This window comes from Rhinoraja longicauda, chromosome 11 (assembly GCF_053455715.1).
Source record: "Rhinoraja longicauda isolate Sanriku21f chromosome 11, sRhiLon1.1, whole genome shotgun sequence".
Classification (NCBI taxonomy): Eukaryota; Metazoa; Chordata; class Chondrichthyes; order Rajiformes; family Arhynchobatidae; genus Rhinoraja; species Rhinoraja longicauda.
In genome coordinates, this window is record NC_135963.1 from 32,524,574 (window position 1) to 32,550,884 (window position 26,311).

The 26,311-nt window shown below is 40.4% G+C and overlaps 1 protein-coding gene across 1 annotated transcript in view; it reads left to right on the top strand.

The window, feature by feature from the left end:
• The window catches only part of scp2a (sterol carrier protein 2a), a 63,900-nt gene that overhangs the window by 35,875 nt on the left and 1,714 nt on the right, over nucleotides 1-26,311 (top strand). Inside the window, exons 12-15 of the mRNA XM_078407346.1 lie at nucleotides 9,312-9,465; nucleotides 15,724-15,823; nucleotides 22,871-23,000; nucleotides 25,225-25,304. Coding sequence (XP_078263472.1) covers nucleotides 9,312-9,465; nucleotides 15,724-15,823; nucleotides 22,871-23,000; nucleotides 25,225-25,304 — 464 coding nt within the window. The remainder of the gene's footprint in view (nucleotides 1-9,311; nucleotides 9,466-15,723; nucleotides 15,824-22,870; nucleotides 23,001-25,224; nucleotides 25,305-26,311) is intronic.

A 26,311-nucleotide genomic window follows, 5' to 3' on the forward strand; every position in this document is an offset into this window, starting at 1 on the left:
ACCAGTAAGTTAAGCCCACTGTTCTGTATTTTCATACTTTCTGAATCTTGGGATATTGTCCCAAAATGACTCCCAAAATTACGTTTGCAGACTTTGTGATAATTGCTTTGCAACCTCATTTATTCCCCACAGCTTTTGATTAAACTGATGTGGGACATTCACACAGCACCAATGTAGTGACATTTTTGGCACATGATACGAAGTATGGACCTTTATCTTATACCATAGGAATAGAAAGAAAGAATAGTATTCAAAACAAAAACCACCAACAAGTATCTATTAAACAAATGATTACATTACATTCTCCATTGCATTACATTGGCTTTTGGTGTTATATCTAAAAGTACCTAAATACAATTTTTTTTTTTTGACCCAAGCCCTGTTATTCAAGGAGAAAGAAAATCTGGAGATTTCGTATTCTTATTCTGTGTGCCAATTGGAAATTACATGTATTCTCTGCCTTGTATTCGATAGAATTGAATGGAAACCTGCCAAAAGCTTCTCATTGACTTTTTCTTTCCTTAAAGGTTATCCAAGTAAAATAGTGCATTTATCCTAACTGTCTGAACTTCAGTCAAACCTAGACTATTTAAAGACACTATTGATGAATGGATTCAACTGCAAAGTAATTTGCACTTGCTTCCAGTTGGCATATCTACAAACGTAAACAGGATTGTAAATTCTTGGAAATGGTTTGTCAATTTTGAAATTGGTTTGCTTAAAAAAATTGATTATGCAGATTGAAGAAGCACCAACACTTTCGGTTCCAATAATTCTGCCTCCACACATTGACAGGAAACAAAATTCTGGTACTGTGGCGATGCATGGCTTTTTAAAGTAAAAATGGATAGTAATGGGATGTTACATTGAATTTCAGTGTGGGAATGGGAGAAACTAAGCCAGTGTTTCTGCTTCTGATGGAAAGTGTATTTGTATCATTGTCACAATCTCTCAAAAATCAAGTGCAAGTAATTGATATAAGGATTGTCATGACATCTGGATTTCAAGAAATTCTGGACAATGGTACTTTATTGTCACATGTACCTACTAGATACAGTGAAATTCTTTGTTTTGCATTCAATTCAGTAACGTATTACTATACCTAACCACAGTTATACCCAACTACGAGAATGCAATGATTGTAGTGTAAGAATAGTAGACAACATTAAGGCAGTACACAAAGAGTCGTCACATTTCCGGCGCCATCTTGTATCCTTTATGTTTCTTACATAAGTTTATAAACATATCGAATCTTGGCCTGAAAGGCCCATTGTCCTGGCTGTGTTGCAGGGGTTGGCCTGGCCTGGCCTGGTGATGCTGTCAATGTCCTCGATTGCTGCTCCGCTGCTCTGTCCTATATCTCTGGTCTTCTCCTTTTTGTCTGCTTTCCCAAACTCTGACCACTCCAGCCCCTCATCACCCATTTCATCTCTTGTCCCTCCTGGTTCCATCCACCTAATTGTAAATTTAGGTTTCAATTCGGAAATTGCCCTAATTGTAATTTTAAAATACTTTTGCAAGAGCATAACTGTGGAAGAAATAACTGATTGTATTTGAATAACTACAGAAAAAGAACAACGTTTAAACAAAATGGCCTAAAAGGTCCCAGGAGTTGTACTCAGCTGGAGTGAATTCCCAGTGAGAGCGCATTGAAAGTGTATGCCTCTTACATCAGAGTGGTCAGAATGACAATAATGAAAGCATCTCAAGAAGTTCCACACATCTACGTTCATGTACCTTGCGTCAAGGTGACCTTCATGAAAGTTACCCGGGAAAATACCAGCAGTTTCCTGCAGAAATGTCAGCATTTCTCAGACAGATCATAAACCAATATTGTAATTGCCTTTAGAGTGCTTCTCTATTTTTAGTGACAGAAATAAAAAGAACAATGTAATGTTATAGTAATATTAGGACAGAACAGATAAAACTACCAGTTTTGGAGGTGAGGGTAATTATGAGCATGGGAGTAACCCATATTCCTTATAGGAGCTTCAGAAGAAAGTGTTATGGTAATCATGGAAGGCTTAGTTCCTCCACCCCTCCCTCGCCTGTGCACCATCTGGGCTCGTACCCATTTCTTCCCATCCCCCCTTCCACCTACATTCCTTCCTCTAGCTTCACAATGTGCAACTCTTCAATCCTTTTGTCTCATACCTGTTGTGTTTTTGCCTCTGGCATTTGTTTAACTGTCTGTTGTATCAAAAAACCCATTACCCGCATGCACCTACTTGGCTTTGCCCAGTCCCTCCTCTCTTCCAGCTTTCTTTCCACCATCCTTCCTACAGACGAACTGAAGAAGGGTCCTGACCAGAATCATCAGCTAACTATCATCTCCATAGATGTTGCCTGACCTACTGAGGTACTCCAGCACATTGTGTCTTTTTTTGATAGTTTAGTTATCGCAGGCTGAAAGCAAGAGTCACAAAGACATCAAAAGATTATGATTTGGGAAGAGCATGGATTAAAAACATAAAATATAGTAGATTATAACATTCAGCATGAAGATAAAACCTCCAAACCAACCAGTGGACCTAAGGAAAGCTTCAAAATGCTGGAGTAACTCAGTGGGTCAGGCAGCATTCCCAGAGAATATGGATGGATGGTGTTTCGGATCGGGACCCTTGTGGAGCTTATTGCTCACAAAATGATATGTCCTTTGGACATCATCCATGAATGTAACCTAAAAAGCCATGTTGTAGTTGTGTTTTCCCATTGGCTTTACATCCTTGTTTTATGTCTCTTGAAAAATCGCTCTGCTGTTTCTGATTAGTTTACTTTTCGTATTTTACCTGCTGCAGGGCATTTTAGATTGAGCTCCATCTGGAGAACACATTCTGTGGCTCCATAACAGGAAATAATTCCTTTTCTTTAAGCACCCATATGTTCACCATATTAGCAGGGACCAATAATTTTGCTATGTATAGTTTAATGACTGCAAGATTTTTGCAGATAATTTTTTTAAAATTGCATACTAATTGTCTCTGTTCTTTAGAAAATACAAACTCAGTATTTAAGTCTCCCGCACATGATAGATTCCTGAAATCGACTTTGAATATCATCCCCTGCATGTATTTTCCTGTGCATGTAAATAAATTCAAAAAGGAATTGTTGGATCATTTTTGAAGAAGAATCACAATGGACAAAATGTTTATAAAAAGACCACAGTTTAATGTGTATAGGATATAACAGCTTTCTCTTTTTTGCATTTGCTAGATGTTGTCTTCACAAGAACACATTGTTAGATGCTCTCCAGTGCAGTCTAATGGTGGTCATTGATCAGTGGTCACTCTCCCCTTAAAAATGCACTGGAAAGTTCCTCACATTTTTCTGAACCACAGCAAAAGTCAGTTCCTTCAGTATTGGGCAGGATGATTCTGTTTCAGTTTCTGTTTTCTACTGCACAACCGCCAACAGCTGGGCTATCTTGTGCAGATTTTGCTCGCGTGGGTACTGGTTGCAAAATGGTTATTTAGAGTTTTATGTGGGCAAGTTTGGTGAGATGATCCATGTCCAAGTTGTTAAATTGTGACTTGAAGAGTGACACGGTTGGTGCACATCTGGTGGTGTCGGGAAGGATGTTCCACTCTGGGATAGTCCATGGATATAGTGACTATAGCTAGCTATTTTTGTTTGCTCTAATTCTAGTATAAATGAAGTGACTTGAGGATTGTCTTGTAAATTTCTGGGTATTGGATTGAATAAAGTGAGATATGTTACTGGGGATGATGCCATGAGTCTCTTTGTAGACAGTACACAAGCGGGCTTTGGTGCGTTGATAAGACACAGAATCGAAATAAATGCAGCAGGTTTGGTATTTGCATATTACCAGACAGAATTTTTTTTCCCCTCCAACCCAGATATGCTGAAATTAATTAAGGACCTAATTCATTGATGAGCTTTGATAAGTGTTGGTAAATTATCCAAATATTCAAGAGAGAGAAGCAACTGAATTTAAACCAACCAGCTTTTATAGACAATAGACAATAGGTGCAGGAAGAGGCCATTCGGCCCTTCGAGCCAGCACCACCATTCAATGTGATCATGGTTGATCATTCTCAATCAGTACCCCGTTCCTGCCTTCTCCCCATACCCCCTGACTCCGCTATCCTTAAGAGCTCTATCTAGCTCTCTCTTGAATGCATTCAGAGAATTGGCCTCCACTGCCTTCTGAGGCAGAGAATTCCACAGATTCACAACTCTCTGACTGAAAAAGCTTTTCCTCATCTCAGTTCTAAATGGCCTACCCCTTATTCTTAAACTGTGGCCCCTTGTTCTGGACAATTAACAATTAGTACTTCACTTCTGTTAGAAGACTCTGGATTGCTACTATAGGGGTGATTTCCTCCTTAACAATCCCTGTGCTGGCTATGATCAACCATCAAAATATTACTACTCCCGAGTAAGTTAACTATTGAATTTCCTATTCAAGCCTGCTAAGTCTAGGCACATGCCACTTGATACAAATACACTTTTCCTAGCAAAAGCAATGCATTATCTTGGTTACCGTAAGCAACATCATTATTGTCATCATCATTGTCACCTTGCTCAAAACCAGAGGATCATGCGCTGTCATTTATCTCAGCCACAGTCATTCTTTAGGAGTGCGGATACTGGGAAGGGACATTGCATCAGGCAATCTTCAAGCATTTGTCACTTGTGGTCATTTTTCTACTTCCATTGGATGTATCGTAACCACCACTAGCTTGATTTATGTCATTCCAGTATTTTTCATTCAAGGTCAATGCCTGACAGGAATTGCTCTGTAGGAATAAAAAGTGAAGTTTTTCACTTTGGTAAGAAAAACAGAATCTTATTCAAATGGAGTGCCACCATTCCATGCTGATGTTCAGAGGGGTCTAAGTGTGCAAAAAGCACAAAAATACCATGCAGGTACAAGAAGTAAATAGGAAGGCAAAAGAAAGGCTGCCTTTTGTTACTGCATCTGCAGGGCTTTGGAGGGAGTAGTGTATACAATTCTGATTTCTTATTTGGGAAAGGATGCATGTGACTTGGAGCATCATAAGAACAGGAAGGCAGATTATTATGTGAATGGTGTCAAGTTATGAAATGGGGAAGTACAAAGAGATCTGAGTGTCCTTGTTTAGCAGTATCTTAAAGTTAGCATGCAGGTATAGCAGGCAGTGAAAAAAGCTAATGGCATGTTGGCCTTTATGACAAGAGGAGTTAAGTATAGGAGCAAAGAGGTCCTTCTGCAGTTGTATAGGGCCCTAGTGAGACCACACCTGGAGTACTATGTGCAGTTTTGATCTCCAAATTTGAGGAAGGACATTCTTGCTATTGAGGGCATGCAGCATAGGTTCACTAGGTTAATTCCCGGAATGGCGGGACTGTTGTATGTTGAAAGACTGGAGCGACTAGGCTTGTATATGCTGGAATTTAGAAGGAGGAGAGGAGATCTTATTGAAACATATGATTATTAAGGGATTGGACACGTTAGAGGCAGGAAACATGTTCCCAATGTTGGGGGAGTCCAGAACCAGGGGCCACAGTTTAAGAATAAGGGGTAGGCCATTTAGAACGGAGATGAGGAAAAACCTTTTCAGTCAGAGAGTTGTAAATCTGTGGAATTCTCTACCTCAGAAGGCAGTGGAGGCCAATTCTCTGGATGCTTTCAAGAGAGAGCTGGATAGAGCCACCTTACTTCTGTCACCTTACTTCTGTATGGCACGGCACATCTCCATGCTGCAAGCCCACCTCCTTCAAAAACAGCTGGAACTGGCGGTGATTCAGGCCACGCACCCGATTGAAGTTTATTGTTTTCATGACCGTGGTCATTATATCATCCAGTTCCAGAACCTTTCCACACAGAGCTTCTTGGTGGATAATGCAATGATAAGTTATCAGAGGTGTGTGGCAGTTACCTTTTTGCATTTTTTCCTTCACTAGTCCAACCAAGCCTCTTTTTTCCCCCACACATTGCAGGTGCGCCATCGGTAGTTAGCCCCACCAACTTTTCCCAGGGTAATTTAGTTTTACTGACGGACTTCTCCACCGCATCAAAAATGTCCCTCCACGTCGTCGTCTCATGCATTGCAGCTACATCCATGAGCTCCTCGCTGACAGTGAAGTCTGCCTTCACGCCTCTTAGGAAAATGGATAGATGTGCTGTATCCGTGTTGCCTGTACTTTCATCAACAGCTAATGAAAAAGCCAGGTAACTGAGTGTCTCTTCGGCCAGCTGTGTTGTCAGATTGCCTACTAGTTCCTTAACTTGGTCTGCGATGGTGTTTCTTGACAAACTGACATTTCTAAAAGTCTGTATCTGGTCGTGGGGAAATACCTGCTCACATACCTTTACTGCTTCACAAATGCACCCTCTGAAAAACACTTGGAAGCTCGGGCGATTTCTTCAGCCACAATAAAGCTAGCTTTCACTACTGCATCATTTTTGGCTGTAGCTTTTGTAAACATATTCTGTTGCGTTTGCAGTCTGCCTTTTCATTCTTGGACAATTTAATGTTTTTCTTGGAGGCTAAATTTAGCATAATTGGCTCCGAGTTTGGTGTCAAAATGCTGACGTAAATTGTATTCCTTCATCACCGACACTGCCTCATAACACAGAAGACATACCGTTTTTTCTCCTTGAAGCACAAACATGTATTCGCTTTCCCATCTTTCATTAAATTGCCTTCCCTCTGCATCAATTTTTCTCTTCTTGGACATTTTAGGATTATTTGTAGATCTTTTTCTAGTTAAACGCCGATATGGAAACACTGCAATCTAGCGGCAGGATGCTGTCATTTCGCGGGTCACAAAATCGACATGCATTGTGGGAGATTTAGTTTATGGTCACTGTACGCTGTAAAGCAGCATAGACTTTTATTTTAAGACAATTAAGCTCTCGCGGGCCACATAAAATGACGTGGAGGGCCGGATTCGGCCCGCGGGAGTCCAGGCCTAGTCTACTCAATCTTTTCTCGTTTGGCAAACCCACCAAACCTGGAACCAATCTAGTGAATCTTACACTCGCTCTGTTACAAGCATATCCTTTTTCAGTCAGTAAAACAAAAGTATACACAATACTCCAGGTGGAGTCTCACCTCGGCCCAATATATATATGTAATACGACATCTTCACTTCGGTATCCAAGTCCTCTCGCATTAAAGAACAATATACCATTTGTTTCCTAATGGCTTGCTGCGTGTTGGCTTTCAGTTTTTTGGGACAATTTCACCTAGGTCTCGGGAAGGTGGAAAATGTACAGAAAAGATTCACCAGGATATTATCAGGACTGGAGGGCTTGTGATTAGGCTGGGACTTTCTCCAAGAGGCATAGGATGCTGAGGGGTGTTTTTCTAAAAGTATACAAGATCATGGGAGGCATAAATAAGGTGAGTGATCACGGTCTTTTTTCCAACATAGAGGAGTCCAAGTCTACAGGACATAGATTTAAGGTGAAATGGGGAAGGATAAGAGATTTGAGGGGTATTTTCTTCATACAGATGATGGTGCATGTATGGAACGAGCTGCCAGAGAAAGCTGTAGAGATGGGTACAATTTAAAATACATTTATACACTACATGGTTAGGAAATATTTAGGAATACTGGAGAGACTCGGGCAAATGGCACTAATTCAGTTATGAAACCAGGTCGGCATAGACCACTTCATCCCATGGGCCTGTTTCCTTGCTCAATGACTCCTTGTTAGGTTTGTGTTCCGAAATCAATCCTTAATAAATGACTTTATAAAAGTCTACACGATCATGGGAGGCATGTGCTCTATTAGCTGTGTCACTGTGCTGCCCTTGTCATGTATTTTTTCAGCCTGACCCAAAGTGATTCCATTTCTATCTCGATGATCTTTTGGATAATCTCCAAGATATGCAATGGTGTGGGGGAATGAATAATGTTTAATTGTAAAGATGGCACTGAAAAAATAACTGGCCAGAGCAGATTTTCATTTCCAAATATACCTGAGGTTTGAAGGAGTAGTGACAGTTCTTTGAAGTAAGACAGGTTGAAATTGATATGGAGCATGAATTTGTTCGAATGCAGGGCTAATTTCCTATGCTATAATGTTCCAAGCATTTTCATAAATTCTAAATAACTTCCTAAAATTATATTTTCTGACTGGCAGACGTAAGCCATGTGGCAAGAATCGGTCACGGTTTTATGTTACAAGCAAATTTTGTAAATATATAGTTGGTAGGTGTAGGGGATTATTTCTTCAATAAAAAAGGAACATCATTGAAATTATTCATTTGCAAAATAAATTACTTCATCGACAATTTTCTGTCGCATTTGTTGTAGATAATTCAAAAAGGTGATTTGTATTTTCATCGAAAAGAGCATTCCCAAAATAATTTGTCACATTTATCATTTTTGCGTTACCTGCACAATTAGTATACAAATCTTGTATGCCGTTTTCCATGATAATTGGTTTGTTTATAGCCCAAGATGGGAATTGTTAGTTCGGTATGCCAGTTGTAAGCACCTTAAGGCTCGGTCGTGCGGCTGTATTAGAAACAGCTGCCAATCTCAGTGATGTTCTTGCCCATTTAAACTCTCTTGCACATTCAGTCATTTTTCAGGTGGTTTAATTATTGCACCTTCACAACCACCACTTCAGAAAACTGATGTTCACACACTGGTCCTACAATGCGCATGTAACTAACCTCTTGTCCTGTGCCATTTAAAACGCCCCTGTTAAAATAAGTTCTCCATTGTTTATTACTTTACATCCTATTACTCTATTATCCCAAACTGCCCACTTTGCTTCCTCCCAGCAGCTTATGAAGACCAAACTGTTTATGCCAGTGTTCCAAGCTTTGACATACTTGTCCAAGTTGTCCACATACTTGTATAAGGAATTTCAGAGTTTGGGAGTTTAGAGGATAAAGGGACCTTGATCACTCTCGTTTAAAGACCCTATAATGCACGTCAGTATTCTTGAAAAGTAGGGCAAGTTAATATTTAAATTCTTTAATCAGGCTTTTTTAAGTGGTTTGCTGGATCTGTGTCTCTTCATGAATCAGACCCATACATGAATCATGCATCAGTCCCACTGATCTGCTTTGTCCAAGCAGCACTGAAGCAAGAGAGGAGCCTGTAAAATGTGGTTAGACAGACTGTATCAAATACCTAATGTATTAACGATATAATGCAAAACCCTCCACTAACACACGTTATGATATTATTGCATACTGTGGGCTGAAGGCATCTATTAAAGGTATGTCTGTAGCAGCGTGTCCCAGTGCTGAGCGTGACTGACTGGCTGGCTGCAGCATTGGCTGGCTTTGTATCCCAGGGTGTAACATCGAGCGTGCTTGTGCTTGTGCTTGACTCGTCAGGTCTGGCCCAGTGTGCTGAACTGTGCTGGCAGCTGAGAGGCGAGGCAGGCAAGAGGCAAGTTCCTGGGGCAAAGGTCGCATTGCAGCATAACATCGGCCTTGGCGGTGCTGTGGTTGTAACCATTTACAGGATGGGTTTCCCAGATGTTGTGCGGTGAGTGAATCCTACTTTATGTACAGGGCAGGGATGCAGCAGATACTGCAGCTGGAGAGTGCATCATGGCCTGAGATCCTCATTCGGGTCCAACCTGCTTGTTTAGTTAGGCACGCTGAAACTAGATGTGTATATGTTGTAACAATGTGGTTCCAGCAGGCATTTTAACCAAAAAATTAAACCAGACGAAGGCCTTTCATTTGCTTTATCTTTTCTTGCCTAGAAACTAATTAATTGATGTATGTTTTCTGTCTCTTCTTACTTAGTATTACTGTATACAAATGTAGTGAGGCCCCAACAAAATATTGAGTTTGGAGCCTCCTTAAAGGTCAGAGGCTTGTTTAAAAAAAAAAAAGACACAAAGTGCAGGTGTAACTCAGCGGGTCAGGCATCATCATCCCTGCAGAACCTGGATAGGTGATGTTTCAGGTCGGGACATCTGAGATACTCTCTTTCTTTAGAAAATGTGGTTTCCTCCGTGCTATCGTAGGTGGATCCCTCATCTGTGTCCCCTCTGTGTCCCATAGTTCTGCTCTCGCTCCTCCCCCCATAAGGAGAGTTTCCCTGGTCCTTGCCTTTCACCCCACCAACCTCTACATTCACACATCATCCTCCATACATGGCATTGGGGGGCACAGTCGCACAGCGGTTAAGTTACTGCCTTGCAGCATCAGTGACCTGGTTTGATCCGGACTGCAGGTGCTTTCTGTACAGAGCTTGTACGTTCTCCCTGTAACCGCGCGGGTTTTCTCCGGGTTCCTCTCACATTCCAAAGACTTGCAGGCTTGTAGGTTAACTGGCTTCTACAAATTGTCCCTGGTGCGTAGAACTAGTCGTGTATGGCTGACGTTGGTCAGTGTGGACTCTGGGCCGAAGGACCGGTTTCCATGCTGTATCTCTAAACATGAGCCCACCACCAGTCACCTTTTCGCATCTCCACCCTTTCTGCCTTCCGCAGAGACTGCTGCATCCGCAACTCCTTGGTGCAATCCCTTCCCACTCAGACCATCCGCTCCCCAGGTACCCAGGTCCCCTGCAACAACAGGAAATGTGACACCTGTTCCTATACCTCTTCCATCCAGGGACCTCAGCAATCCTTCCAGGTGAGACACAGGTTCATGTGCACCTCCTCCAAGCTCATCTACTGCATCCAGTGTTCCCAATGTGGTTTCCTATACATCAGAGAGACCAAACGTAGACTCGGCAACTGTTTCGCTGAACACTTGCGCTCCAAGGCCTACTGGATCTCCCAGTTGCAAATCATTTTAATTCCCATACTGGCAATTCTATCTTGGGCCTCCATTGCCAAAGTGAGGCCACGCACAAACTGGAGGAATAGCACCTCATATTCCGCTTGGTTAGTTTACAACTCAACGGTGTGAACATTGAATTCTCCAATTTTAGGTAATCTCTTACAACCCCCACCCTCTCCTTTCTCCCCCATACACCCCCCCCCCTCTTCTAATCCCCTCCCTCCCCTGAGCCCCACCTAGATTTTCATCTATTTATTCCCTGCCCCTCTGCCTGCAACCCTTTCTCTGGCTTCACAATTGGCAATTCATCAATCCTTTTGCCTCACGCCTTCTGCTTTTTTTCATCTCTGGCCTTTGTCCAACCATCTGCCTGGCAAAACCTGATCTTGCCTCATCTGTGCTCCCCTATTACCAGTCACACTTTGTCCTGTCCTTCCTCTCTTCCAGCTTTCCCTACCATATAAACAGCCTGAAGAAGGGTCCCGTCCTGAAACATCAGTCCTGAAACATCACCTATTCATGACTGAACTGTTGAGTTACTCCAGCACTTTGGACTTTTTGTTATAAACCAGCATCTGCAATTCCTTGTTTCAGCAGGGGATTGTTGATCTTCAGAACAATTTTAGGATTTCAGCTCAGCGTGTTCTTTTCTGTCTCACAACAGCTTTTGTTGAGAGATTCCTGCTTAACCATGTGTAAAACAATTGAACATGTATTTAACCATGCAATATTTAAGTTGCATAAGATTGGAACAAATTTGAAATGATTTTGTGTTGTTGTGCTTGTATTTTTCTTTCCTGTTGCAGCAACATTTGAGTTTTCTAGAACCTCAGTCTCTGGATTACGATGTATCAGATCGTACCATATGATACAAAGCAATCCTTTACATAACTACAGATGTTTGTGCAGTGTGGTTTGTATTTTCTCCCTGTGATTGAGGTTTTCCCAGATGCCCCACTTTTATTCCCACATTGTTGCTTTGTGGGTTAATTGATCACTGTAAGTTAAGTCTAAAGAAGGCTCTCAACCCAAAACCACTTATCCATGTTTTCCTGAGATGCTGCCTGACCCGCTGAATTACCCTAGCACTTTGTGTCTTTTTTTGTAAACCGGGATCTGCAGTTCCTTGTTTTTTTATAAATTATCCCTTCTGTAGAGATTGGTGGTAAGGGAAAAGATGGGAGGGAAGTTGTTGGACATGTGTGAGGTTACAGGAAAATAAATTACCTATTTGTAAATTGTCCCTGGTGTGTAGATGACTGGTAGAATGCAGGGGGGAACTGATGCAAATGTAGGTAGAGTAAAAAAAATAAAAAATTGATGTGAGATTAATATAAATAGGTCACTGATAATCAGCAGGGACTCAGTGGGTTGAGGGATCAGTTTCTGTGCTGTATCTCTCTATGACTGACTACCTTACATATTGACGCCCTCTTTTTACACTATTCTCTGCTGTCCATCCTCCCATTGGAACTCAGTGACACTGTTTGCTTTCAGGAGCACTTCCATTTGTCCACAAATGACAATGGCGAGAGCGCTCATATTTCTTGACACTCCGATATTTCAGACGCATCCACTGCCTAATGATATTATGTCATGAGTAATAGGAGCAGAATTAGGCCATTCGGCCCATCAAGTCTACTCGCCATTCTGTCATGGCTGATCTATCTCTCCCTCCTAACCCCATTCTCCTGCCTTCTCCCCATAACCCCTGACACCCACTGCTTCACTTGGAGATCTCTGTTTCCTCGCGCAGTCCTGCTATCCCTCACAAGACATCATCCCATCAGTATATCTGTGAATTCCTTTGGTGTTGCATAAACGAATAGGTGGAGGTGGAGCTGTGAAACTGGAGCAGGCATAAATTTTAAAATTACATTTGACATGTTTTCCAAATTGATTTGAACCTTTTCTGGAGTAACTTTTTTTTGTTGCTAACTCAGCATGTGTACTTTGCCTCCATTACTGCAGATATGTTTTGGGTCGGAACCCTTCTTCAGACTAGCTTTAAGGTGGGAGGGGAAAGATTTTAAAGGGACCTGAGAGGGATACTTTGTCCACGCAGGGTATATGGAACATGTTGTCTGAAGAAGTGGTAGAGCCAATGTGACAGTTAGGACACTTGGATAGGTATCTGGCTAGGATTTGCATTCGGTGCACTCGATGTGCCCTCCTCCACATCAGTGAGACCAAGCGCGGACTCGGTGACGTCTCTGATGAGCACTTACACTCTGTCTACCATGGCCACCTGGAATTCCCATTTGCTAGCCATTTCATTTCCCCTTCCCGTTCCGACAACTGGCACTGCAGTAGACTGAGGACAGACAATTTGGTGTGGCAATGGGAAGAAGAAAGAAAATGGCCGGCAAAAGGGAGCTCCAGGTGCCCGGAAAACCAGTCACCTAGTCTTCACTTGATCTCACTGATGTAGAGGCGGCCACATCCAGAGCACCAAATGCATCAAAGTGAGATTGGAGAAGGTGCATGTGAATTATTTTGTCGCTTGGAGGGTTATTGGATAGTGATGAGGGAGGGGGTGTTGCGTCAGGTATTACACCACCTATGTTGGATGGGGAGAGTGCCTGGAGAGGGGGAGGGATGAGCAAAGCCAACAGTCACAGAAAGAGTGATCCTTGTGGAAAGCAGAAAGGGGTGGAGGGGGGGGGGGGGGGGAAGATGTGACAGGTGGTGGGATCATGTTGTAGCTGGTGGAAATGTCGCAGAATAATGTGCTGGATGTCGGGGCTGGTGAGGTGAAAGTAAGGGAAGTGAACTATTCCTGTGAGAGACACAAAATGCTGGAGTAACTCAGCGGGACAGGCAGCATCTCTGGACAGAAGGAATGTGTGTCTGAAGAAGGGCCTTGACCCGAAATGTCACCCATTCCTTCTCTCCAGAGATGCCGCCTGTCCTGCTGAGTTACTCTAGCATTTTGTATCTATCTTTGGTTTAAGCCAGCATCTGCCATTCCTTCCTACACCTTCTGTCTGAACTATCCCTGTTCTGTGAAGGGAGATGGATGCGAGCAGAAGTGTAGGAAATGGAGGGCATGTGGGCGTGGGCTCCATTAACCACAATGGGGAGGGAGACCCGTTTCCTGAGAAAGGAGATCGTCTCCAGTCCTGGAGTTAAAGGCCTCGACTTGAGAACAGATGCGGCAGGGACGGAGGACCTGGGAGAGTGATAAGGTGTTCTTACAAGTGACAGGGTGATAGAAGGTGCTGTGTAGGTTATTATGTGAGTCAGAGCTAGGAATTGGATGTGAATATTCAGAGCAGTTACATAGACAGCATTTTGGCTCTCTGCTATACTAGGAAATGCTCTGATTAAACAGTACTAGCGACTGGAGCCGCTGCTTTTTAATATGAAAGTACGAGAGGTTTTTTTAAGCACACTCACACCATTTATACAGTTTTCATCGGCACTTTCCCCTGCAAATAATGAACCCTACATCTCCTCTCTCATCGCCATCCAACAACTCTCCAGCTGAGGCCCAGATTCACTCAAACCTCCTCCCAATCTCATCTAACATGTCAGAAGTTTAAACGCAGAGAAAAGTGTGGAATGATGCATGAATTGGCAGCTCATCACATTCACTATTAAATGGTTTATTGACTGATGGAAGATTGATCAGTTTATGAATGGGCTGTGATCCCAACATTGCCCATTTTGTACTCTCCACCCATGTTACAAATTCCACAAGTACCTTTTTTTAATTTTTGGCACTCAGATTTGTGACTAGGATGGAATGATGGAATGAAAGCCTTCCTGCTTGTTTTCTAATCTTAAATCAATCTCTAATAAATGAGACAGCTGCACAAAACAGCTTCAAGTGTGAAATTAACTGTCTCACATGGACACCCACCCCACAATTATGAAGGGACCTTCCTATATTAATTAATGTACAAAATTAATACCAACCATTTACACCTGTGCAATCTCCAACTGTGATTGATATGGGTCATTATCCAAGCAACTCACTGACTCGACATTATATATAGCATTATGTAAATACTTATTATGTGAAGTAAAACTGCGCGATTTCGATTTCTATTAGTATGCATTTTTCTGAAAATATAAAATTTTGGGAACTTCAAATATTTCTAGGAAAGGCTATACAGACCCAACTGCACCAACTATTGTGAGTGTGAAGTAGTCATCTACAGTCAAGAAGTTAAACATTTAACAAATTGAAAACACTTAGTAACTACTGTCTGTCATATTGTGAAATGTGTGTTTTTTATATTTGTTAGACAACCTGATAATTTCACTTTCTGAGGCTAGGAATTCAAATTCACAAGAAGGTATATTTTTTCAGAAAATCATCATATCATATCATATCATATATATACAGCCGGAAACAGGCCTTTTCGGCCCTCCAAGTCCGTGCCGCCCAGCGATCCCCGTACATTAACACTATCCTACACCCACTAGGGACAATTTTTACATTTTACCCAGCCAATTAACCTACATACCTGTACGTCTTTGGAGTGTGGGAGGAAACCGAAGATCTCGGAGAAAACCCACGCAGGTCACGGGGAGACCGTACAAACTCCTTACAGTACAGCACCCGTAGTCAGGATCGAACCTGAGTCTCCGGCGCTGCATTCGCTGTAAAGCAAATATTTGAGCTTTTTTTGTGGGGAGGTGAGTATTAGTGAAATCCGGTGTGTGAGATCATTATGAAGTAAAATTTAATCTTTTCTCGTGTACCTTCTGTGTTATCCTAATGAATGCGAATAACTGGAAAGGTTATGTGTAAGTATTGATATTTTAACATTGGATCTATAATTGAATATTTATATAACAGGGAAAAACTTTTTTCTTTATCCTTTACAGAAAAGCATTGTCTCTCCCTGACGTGTAAGTCCTGGTGCGGACAGTGAAATGTATGTTTACATTTCTGTTATGGCTGTAAATTGGATCCACATCTCAATGAAATACAATCCTTGTACTCAATTTCTTCCATTGTCTTTTACTTTAAATATATTATTCTTGATTTCAGAAACCAATACATCCAACCAATTCCAACCAGTGCTGCATCCAATGCAAACGGATTTAAAGCCGAAACTGTTTTTAAAGAAATTGAGAAAAAGCTTCAACAGGTGAGACAAACCCGAAACTTAATCTGTTGGATTTGCAGTTGAACCGATCAACTGAGGGACTGAGTGGTTTAAACACCGCCATCTGTTGGGGAGAAGGAAGGCTTGTGTTCAATCCAGCCTTGATATGAGGAGATGACTCTGAAAACTGATAACAATGTGAAATGAAGTGGTTCTTTGCAGCATGATTAGAGCTCAGCACATAGTTGGGTTTGAGTAAGTAAAACTCTTTGCTCAGCCACATACGTCCTGCCCACAAACAGCGTGTTGAAAGTTAGGAACTAAGCATCCAGGTCACCAAGAGTGTGCTGGTAGTGAACACAGTAGGAACACAGAATCAGGCAGCACTGAAGGCCAGACATTCCATCCTGGAAATTAAAAAAAATCTCCGTATGCTGGAAATCTGAAATAAAACCTAAACGCTAGAAATGTTCAGCAAATGTTCAAAAAGGAAGAGTTAATATTTCAGACGATGACCTATCTGGCAAATTGACCGATAATGTTAATCCTGTTTCTCTGCATTGATGCTGTCTGACCTGCTCAGTGTTTCAAGCATTTTCTGCTTTTGTTTCAATCATCCTGTCTTATCTATGCTGGATCTTTGAAATTGCCATTTATCCAACTCTACCAGTTTTGGCCTACATTCCAGTATTTTTTGATGTTTTCCTTTTTCAAATTTATAATCGCCTCCTTTTTGAAAGTTATTATTAAATCTGCTTTAAAGCGACATATTTCAGATCATATTGATTTTCTGTGCAACTATATTTCTCCCAGTATCTTTTAAAGTTCTTCTGCAAATGATCTCCTTTGTTCTGTCTATTGATATTTTAGTCATTAGAAATAGCTATTCCCCTGTCCACTGCAGTCAAACCTTTCAATAATTTGAACTACACAAATGGATTTACTTTAGCTGTCCCTGGTGTAAGAAGAACATTTCCAACTTCTTTGGTCTCTCTGGGTAACTTCATTCCAGGTGAACAATTTAAATCCAAAAAGCTATTGCTGGGTCCTCCCTCCACTCCAACTTGTTCCTTTCCCACTCATTTTATAAAACACGTTTTGAAAATTCTTGTATACATCTGCCACCACTTTTATCAACCATCACCTTTATGTAATCCAAGAAATCAATCACTAGCTTACTGACAGGTGGTGGTGGAAGGACAATATTGGTTAGAGGTCTGTGATCATAGAGATCCATGGGCATCTGTGCTGGGACCTCTGCTGTTTTCTGACATATACAGGTGACGGATGCTAATGTAGATGGGTTTATTAATAAGTTCACAGATGATACAAAGATTCCTGGAGCCGCGGACTGTGAGGATGTCAAAGTGTAGAGTGGGATATAGATCTACAGTGAAGGCAGATGGAGTTTAATCCAAGATGTGTGGCACTGGGAGGTCGAATGTAAGGGGAATGTATACAGTTAATGACAAAATTCTTAACAGCATTGATGTACAGAGGGATCTTAGGGTCGAACTCCTTAAAAGTGGCAATGCAAATAGATAGTGGTGAAGAGGGCATACGGTATGCTTGGCTTCATTGCTCAAGACATTGAGTATAAGAGTCAGGAACAATGATGGAGCTTTATAGGACTTTGGTGGGACTGCATTTGGAATATCGTGTGGTGATCTGATCACCCCAATACGGATGTGGAGGTTTTGGAAAGGGTGCAGAGGAGATTTATATCTGCTGGCCAGCTCTACTAGTATTATCCAAACAAACAAAACTTTGCATTCAGCTTGATGGTCAAGATGGTGTTTATGTAAATACAAGGGAGATCTATGCCCTGGTTTCCGATCAGTGTATAGACTTCCAGTTCACCAGCTGTTCTAGCGCACCAGCTATTTCCTTTCCCATTCTCTAAGTCATGAAAATCAACAAATACATGACCATGCTTTTAAGTTGGGTAACAATACAGAAAACCCAAATATGTTGACAGGAAGAAAGTAAATGTATTTAGCATAGATGTACAATGAGACAGTTGTTTTTAATTTGAATTGTTTGCAGCCTTTTACTGATATTCCACATCTGAGACGTGGATGTTTTCCCTGGCTCCTGCCTGTATTTGAATGGTAATGTTTTGGAATTGGTTTAAAGCATTACAAAAATGATGTGAAACAGCTTACTTGAAAATGTATGTAAAAGAGCAATTAACACAAGTTGACCTCACATGCATGTTTCAACCATATGTCTAACAGTTTGGGTTGGAAATAGCCATCTTTGTCATGGAGAGAAAAAAATGATGTTAAATAAAAATAAGAGCCTTGTAATAAATAATAATGCACTTCATTCTTATATTTTATTTTTATCTTACTATTTGTAGGAAATATGAATGAAGCTTTATAGCTGCCAAGTTAAATCTTACTGCACAACAGTTGGATGGGTACATGGATTAATTTATATTTCACCAGGATTTAATGTTTTTTATGTTGTGAATTTAACCACATTTATTCCCAGAGAGATTGAAGAGCAGCATAAAAATATCTTAATACCTACACCTTAAACCAAGGATCCCCAACTTGGGTAAATTTACCCCCAGAGGGTAAATTTGTTGATTCTGGATCTGCATATATAGACTGACTGTGTGTGGTTCTGGTATACGGGTATCTGTTCATCATTAGTTGTTCATAAATAAGTGAAATAACATTGTTATGTGCTATATTATTGTTATTTGAACTTAAAATAATAATGTTAAAAACAGTATTTTAAAATTTCCCCTTTGTCGGTTGCTTTATTATGGTAGAAGTGTAAACTCAAATTACTGAACAAAACAGGGTGGGGGTAAATTTACTTTTGAAAAGTTGCAAAGGGGTAAACGGGATGAAAAAGGTTGGGAACACCTGACTTAAACATATAAACACAAGAATTGATTTGGCTATTTAGTTTCCTGAATCCTCACTTATGTGTGACCCAATACATTATACCTGCCTTTTCACCTTTATTCCTGATTACCTTTGATTAACAAAGTCATATCATTTTCATATTTACTTCAGTTTGGGAAGAATAGTCACAAACCTCTGTCACCCTTTTGAGCATAGAAAAGCCTTGTAATTTCACAGCTAAAAGGACTACGGTGAGGGGAATTGTCCAGCTGGTTAAATCTTGTTATATCATTACTTGCTTTATACATGCAGTGCCAATGACATTCCGAGCATAAAATTCAGTGGTATTTCCTCTATCAGCATGTGAACTAACCTCATCAAATTTAGGAGAAACTGGATTAATCCCAGGACTTTTTTGCTTTGAAAGGCTCACTTTGACACTAGTGAGGTACGCTCCAAATCACACGTCTGACTCGGGTCTTCATTGATGTTTTGTCTATCTTTGAGCTCATTTCCCAATGGTACTGTGATAATACCTCCATTAAAAGGATTGAGATGGTTCAAGACGGTGGCTTATCACTCTCTCCTAGGGCAGTTAGGGATGAGCAGTAAACACTGGACCTCAGTGATGTTCACATCCTGAAGTGGTCTTTTAAGAAAATTGCACCGATATATACATTTTCAGAGTGTAAGATAGGTTTCCTCGTGTCAGGCAAGCACACCTGTTCACCTGTATTTTTGTCCTCTTTGCTTCTTGAGAAATTCAGGTTTTGAATTCTAATTGAACAGAGCAATTTGCTGATATTCTCCTGCATTAGGAAAATAGGAATAGAATAAACATCAGCTGGCTTTTTTGCTCTAAGGAGAGAGAGTACAGTGAGGACAAACTCATGTCATCCTTGTTTAGAAGCCTGCCAAAACCTGCTGTTTGTGCTCGTATAAAAGGAATGTAAATGTGGGAGATGCAGCTGGGAGTATCAGTTTCTGGGGCCCCTCTCACTGACTAAGGCAGCACCAGCAATGAGGAAGCTGGTGATTGGCAGCTGAGCCTACATTGTCTGACACTCCAAGTAGACCAGAGTCAAATTCTACTCCTGTCATGGCAGAATGCCATACCGAGCTACTTGTGTGTTTACAATTCTGTGAATTGTTAACCTGCACATAAATCAGTTAAAATGTCAGTTTGTATTCAATTGTTATTTCTTTAAAAGTTACACAGGAAACTGACACCCGTGATTGTATGAACACCAGTGACAGTATGGTTGATAACTTGGGATTTCCTTTTCGTTATACTTTGTGGATTGACCACTTATACCTCAGAATAACCGTACTGTTCTGCTCCAGTACCTTAAGCTGCATTAAGTGGCTAGCTGGAACCGGGTACTGATTGTGGATGATCAGCCATGATCACAGTGAATGGCGGTGCTGGCGCGATGGGCCGAATGGCGTACTCCTGCACCTATTGCCTATTGGGGCAGGAAACCGTCAACATTATAGGAGACTTCGGACCTGAAAAAAAATAAAAGCATGTTTTAAGTTGCAGAGAGTTGGAAGAGTGGATAGAATAGAATTAGTTGGGAAGAGACATTACTCTGCAACTTAATGTATACTTATCTTAATTTTCCAATTTTAATGGATTGTTGACCTCTAATGCTATTTGCAAGCTGCAGTAGTTGCGACACCAGCCTGCAAAAGTACCTTAATAGACTCAAATTAATTTAATGAAGTGTGCACAGCAGTGTGTTATAAATTAGAAAGCTACAACTCAACGTAAGCATCAACTTTGACGTTGCACGCTAACTTAAAACTGTACAAAGGGTTAATGAGAAACAGGGATGCCAAGGCAAGGAGCAATGTTTTTGGTGTGGTTCTCACATTTATTCTAAGAGGAGGGCTTTCCAGGGCAAGAAGGAGGGAATTTTGGAACTCGGTGACATCCTCGTCCAAGAGTAATTAAACCATCTCCAGACACAAGACCAGGGCAGTAAAGGAAACTGTTGTTAACAATGTTAATGTGCAGATCATGATGGCATTTTTGCTGTTTCGTTTGATCACCATCTGGACTATTTATACGACTGTTTCTATAAAGCAGAGAGACTAACAGGTGAATTACGTTTCTCCAATGTTTTATATTATGTATGTTCAATGGGTGATTCTGGTGCATTTGCTTGTTTATATCTTTTTCTACATCAGATTTCCACAATATACAAACATAATGCGTGTTTAGTAATAGTGATGGCTTACCCACTGTATTTTTTAAATTATGTATTCTGCTTCAACTCTCTTCACTGGCTCTACATCCAGTGTGTGCTTTTAGAAGTTCCTTTCCTGCCAATTGCATTACCTTATAAAAATGTTCTTGCTGCCTACTGTTACAGACCTTTACAAATCAGAAGTTACTTCATTGTAGGGGATTGGCCATGTCTGCGAGGGGCTTTATATTTTTCTTTTTCTTCTGAGATATTAATACTACAATCATGCAAGCTTTAACTACTCTATTTGAGAATTACTGAGATCATTATGGAAAATATATTGTGGTAGCTTTTAATTATCATCAGTAACATTTAATTCTCATAAGTCAGTTATGTCTGTTATCACTATTTGTTAATTTTGTGCCCTTTTGTTAGAAAACTAGAACCTTTACAACTTTACACATCTCCCACATTTTATATTTGTCCAAGTTCTTGAACTATTACGCTTAATATAGGATCACTGTACTTCCACCTAGCATGAGATTATTATATTATTAAACTGGTTTTGGTGATATATTTGAAACTTGAGTGTACATAACTTGTTCATTTTTAACTACGAACTTAGTGTTGTAGTAAATTGCTTCACAGTATTTACACAGGGAAACGAGACACCATGGTAACTACTGAATGGAACTATAAATTCACATTTATCGCCATTTCAAACCAGATGTTTAAACAGCCTGCCTAAAGTTCTGGTTCTTTTTATTTCTTTAGTGTGAGCAGATTAGTTGGTTGTGGACCAGTATAAACTAAGCAGTGTGCTGCTGCCTGAGTACCTCTCCTGAGAATGTCAGCTTAGGTACCTTGTTAAATGGTGCTTTGAATTTAGGTATTTGCCACATTGTAATAATTTACCATTTTCTTTCATCTAAGCCCCTTGGCAGTAAACATTTGTTTGTAATTTATGAGCATGCTTCAGTTGGAAAATCTTCTGTTGCATTTTTGCGGACTTTCCTTTAGCTTTATACAGAAGGCACAATTTTGTAGTTTCATGCTTGCATACAAGATGTTGACAGAATAGTTTGTTTTTGCACTTGGGTCTTTCTGCATTAAGCAGAGTACCAGCTTCTAGTCTGTTTACCTTTTAGATAGTTTCTTCCTCTCATAGATGTCAGATGCAGTGGGAGGAGAAGGTTGAGGAGAAGGTTAAGGCTAAAGGTGAAAAAATGGCTGTTAGCTAATGACCTTTATAGAGTGGTAGAGCCATAGGTCCTTCGGCCCACTGACCCCATGCTGACCATTGTGCAACCATTACATTATTCCTACGCAAATCCCACTTTATTCTCACCACATTCCTGCCAATTGACAGATGCTGCATCTGCATAAATAGAGAAATTAACAGTGGAAGTTAACATACTGACCTGCGTAACTTTGAGCTGTGGGAAGAAACTGGAGAAAACAACCACAGTCACATGGAGAGTATGCAAACTCCACACAGCATCGAACCCAGGTCACTGTGGTGGAGAGGCTCTACAAACTATTCTGATGTTCTATGCCCCAATTCCTTGAAAGAAGTGTTTAATGCAATAGAAGAATCTAGGTAGATATTATGAAGAGACACGGCAAATATGTCCAACATATTTCAATCTGACATGATCATAAGTGATGGGAGTAGAATTAGGCCATTCAGCCCATCAAGTCTACTCCGCCATTCAATCATGACTGATCTATCTCTCCCTCCTAACCCCAATTTCCTGCCTTCTCCCCTACACCTCTGGACACCTGTACTAATCAAGAATCTATCTTCCTCTACCTTAAATATATTCACTGGCTTGGCCTCCACAGTCTTCTGTGGCAAATAAATCCACAGGTTTACCACCCTCTGACTAAAGAAATTCCTCCTCATCTCCTTCCTAAAAGACCATCCTTTCATTCTGAGACTATGAGTCCAGTCCTCGATACATTACCGCTTAGAATATGGTGTCTGTGAATAACCTTTATTTGAATTTGTTATAACTGAATTTACTTTCCCCTAGGAAGGAGAGCAGTTTGTGAAGAAAATTGGAGGAATATTTGCTTTTAAAGTTAAAGATGGTCCAGATGGCAGAGAAGGTCAATGGGTGGTAGATGTCAAGAATGGAAAAGGATCTGTGGACTTCAATTCTGGTACCATGAATATTCTTCTCTGACAAATACAAATGTTGTTGCTCATCAATATTGATACTAGAGGAAAGCGCCAACGTTCTGGCAACCTACCAATGCCCTGCAGCATGTTTCATATTCTATTACGATTGGCTTAATGTGGTCCATTGGTATTATTTGTTTATTATTGCCTCAGGTTATGTAGGTTATGTAGAACTACCATAATAACATTCATTCTGTTAGTCTCATTCCCATAAGTTAATGAGATAAATGTAATGTGCTTAACATTAGAGAGTTGTGCTCAATTTTCTGTAATTGGCAGCAGGCCAACTTTTTGAAGTTTTAGGAGAGATAAAGTAGAAGGAAAGTTTTAGGGATTTCAGTGCAGGCATTTAATGGCTGAAAGATTCTAGTAACTGGTCAACAGAGTTGCTTTTGGACCTGGCTTTTCCTATTTAATTTGCACGACACGTTGCAGGGAGAGTGAGAAGGAAGCACTTCCTTCGTGGCATTTGGCACCTTGGAGATGGAAACGAGCAACCATTAATCTCTTAGTCAATCAAATTGAAAAAGAACGACAAAAGGACTCCATAAGATCTAAATAAATAGCTGTGCTGGAAATAAATTGAACATCAACGAGTACAGAAAGAGAATGTGGGAGAGAACAAAAGATTAAATTCAGAGACAAAAGGGAAAGAACACTTTCTTCATAAAGCCAAGAAATGCTGAATTATTTTGAATTTTTAGCTCGTACTCATGGACTTCATATAATTAGATGTATTTAAAAGTTCCATGTTGAGTTGCCATTGTCAGAATCCTTTCATACTCTGTTTAATCCTACATTCACCTGAAATTCCTGTGGTATTTATGCAGGCCGATGGAGAGCGATGGAGGCTTTGCTGTTATTTTGTCAGCAATGTCGATTAAGGAATTTGGAACAATTTAACAACAGAGTTTCTTTTTTTAATTTTTACAAATTGATTTGACATTGAGTTTGATTTGCTCTTTTCAGAGTTTGCTCTTTTCAGAGTATGCAGCATTCTCCTGTGTTTCAAATTATTTTACTCTGAGACGGTGTTATCTTTCCATAGATGCACATTTTGTACCTAATTCAAAAAGATCAGTCATTAGCAGCCAAACAATAGGAAGCAGATTATTACTTTTTAAACATAGAACAAGATTTTTGGCAGCTAAAAGAATCCATGGATAATGAAAAGTGAAGTTGAGTTGGATGTGATACAATGCAGTGGGCTAGAAGAGCCAAATATCCTACTGCTCCTATTTTTTAATGGAAGTCCCATCTTGTTCCCCTTCCATTGCCAAGGTGGTTATGTGATCCAACAGGAATGGATGGAACAGGCCACATCTAATGTTAGGCAAGCCTACCCTGGGTCGGAAACATTTAAAAACTATTAAAATTGCTTTAAATGTTTTTTACTTTATATTTGAAAAAATTAGATTTGAAAATATATTACATCATTAATAGACAATTAGAAAATAGAGTGTAATAAATCTTTTTTTTTTAATGGACACTTCCAAACATTCAGATCGGGAATTCCCAGTGAAATCAATGGGGGCTCTGATCCTTTGCCATTTGTGTCTGGTGCAGAATCACAGGGGTGAATGTCTCAGACTACATGCTCCACTCTGGATTCCACATGCACTGACAGAGCCTGGTGAAGATGACCACCACTCAGCTCATCTTGGAGTCACGGTGGCTGCCTGTGCCCAGGGTGTAGTTGTCCATGGGTGGCTGAACGCAGCATTCCTGTAGGAACCGCCAGCCACTGCTCATTTTGTTTCTTGAAAGATGAAAAAGGATTAAGGAGTAGCACAATTAACTCTTGCAGATTTGTCACTTTAGAGTAATGAAACGAGGTGTCTGTTGCCAGCAGGTTCCCAGGGTAGTTATGAAGATGCAGGTTAGGGTCCTGCTGCTGAAAACTGTCCCCACACTGTCAATAATTAGCGCACTTCCTGAGAGCGCACAGTGATTAGTGTGGGGTTTTGGAGAAGCCTTTACCATTGAATAATGTGTCTTTTATATTATACCATTGGTTTATGGTAGAAGGAATTTTTAATGTGGGCCAGATGACAGTGGATGCTGATGTATGAATAATATGAGCAGTGGGTTTTGATGGTGTAGGGACGGTACTGAACCTTAATATATGATGAAAGGGTTCAAAGAATCTTATAGTTTGATGGAACTGTATGTAGATTATTTTAACTACTGTTTGTCTTTTTATAGAGAAGAAAGCCGACTGCACCATAACCATGTCGGATAATGATTTGTTAGCTTTGATGACTGGCAAGATGAATCCTCAGACTGTGAGTATTTTCTGTACAAAGATGTAATATTAAACAGAAGGTTGAATTCATCAAGTTTCATGCTTGCTTTTCCAATAGCACACTCTTTGGCTCATTGCCTCTTTCCTTCATTCCAGTGGGTTGCCTTTAACACCTGTTGTAACAAAATAAATAATGGAGTAAAATGAATGATGGGAGCAAAATGCAGACATTGCATCAACTCCCCGCATATACTGTACATGATACTTACCGGAAAAATAAATTCCATAAAATTCACACTTATTGGCGTTTTTCGCTTGAGAACTGGTGTAGCCCACTTGCAAAGTCTTGAAACTGTAGGATATTTTACTCTCCTGTCTGAAAGTAAACTGGAAAAAGTAACTCAACTCTTCCTCTATAAAAGCACCCTGTCGTGTGATCTCATCTAAGTCACATCCCATCCTTCCACCGCTCTTTGCAAATTTCCCTCTGAGAATTTGCTCATTGTGTCTGACTGCGATATCCTTGATTTATCCATGTACTTGTGAATTGAAATCTGCCGAGACTTAAAGAGCAAGGCTTGCATTTATATACTGCCTTAGAGGTTATTTCAAATTAATATTGTTACTCTGGTAAACTAGATGAGAGTTATGTAGTAACATCCGTAAAAGTTTGAAGAAATTTGTTTCTGACAAATATCAATGTGTATTTTAATTACATATTTTTAATGTAATCAGAGGCCTGATGGGTAAGGCAGATGCATTCTGGGTGTGGATAGGTACTTGGGATGGGTTTATTAACAGGAATGTGAGAAAGTATGAAATAGTGCTATTGAAACCTGCTGGAATCTAATATGCACAATTTGGAGTGCAATTCTTTGAGTCTTTGAGTGTATGAAAAGCGCTATATAAATGTAATGCATTATTATTATTATTGCATTTTTGGAAGTCAACCCAGGGCAGGGCCTTCATATTGGAAGGTAAGGCACTGGGGAGTGTTGTGGAGCAGAGGGATCTAGGAGTACAAGTATATAGTTCCATGGTATATCG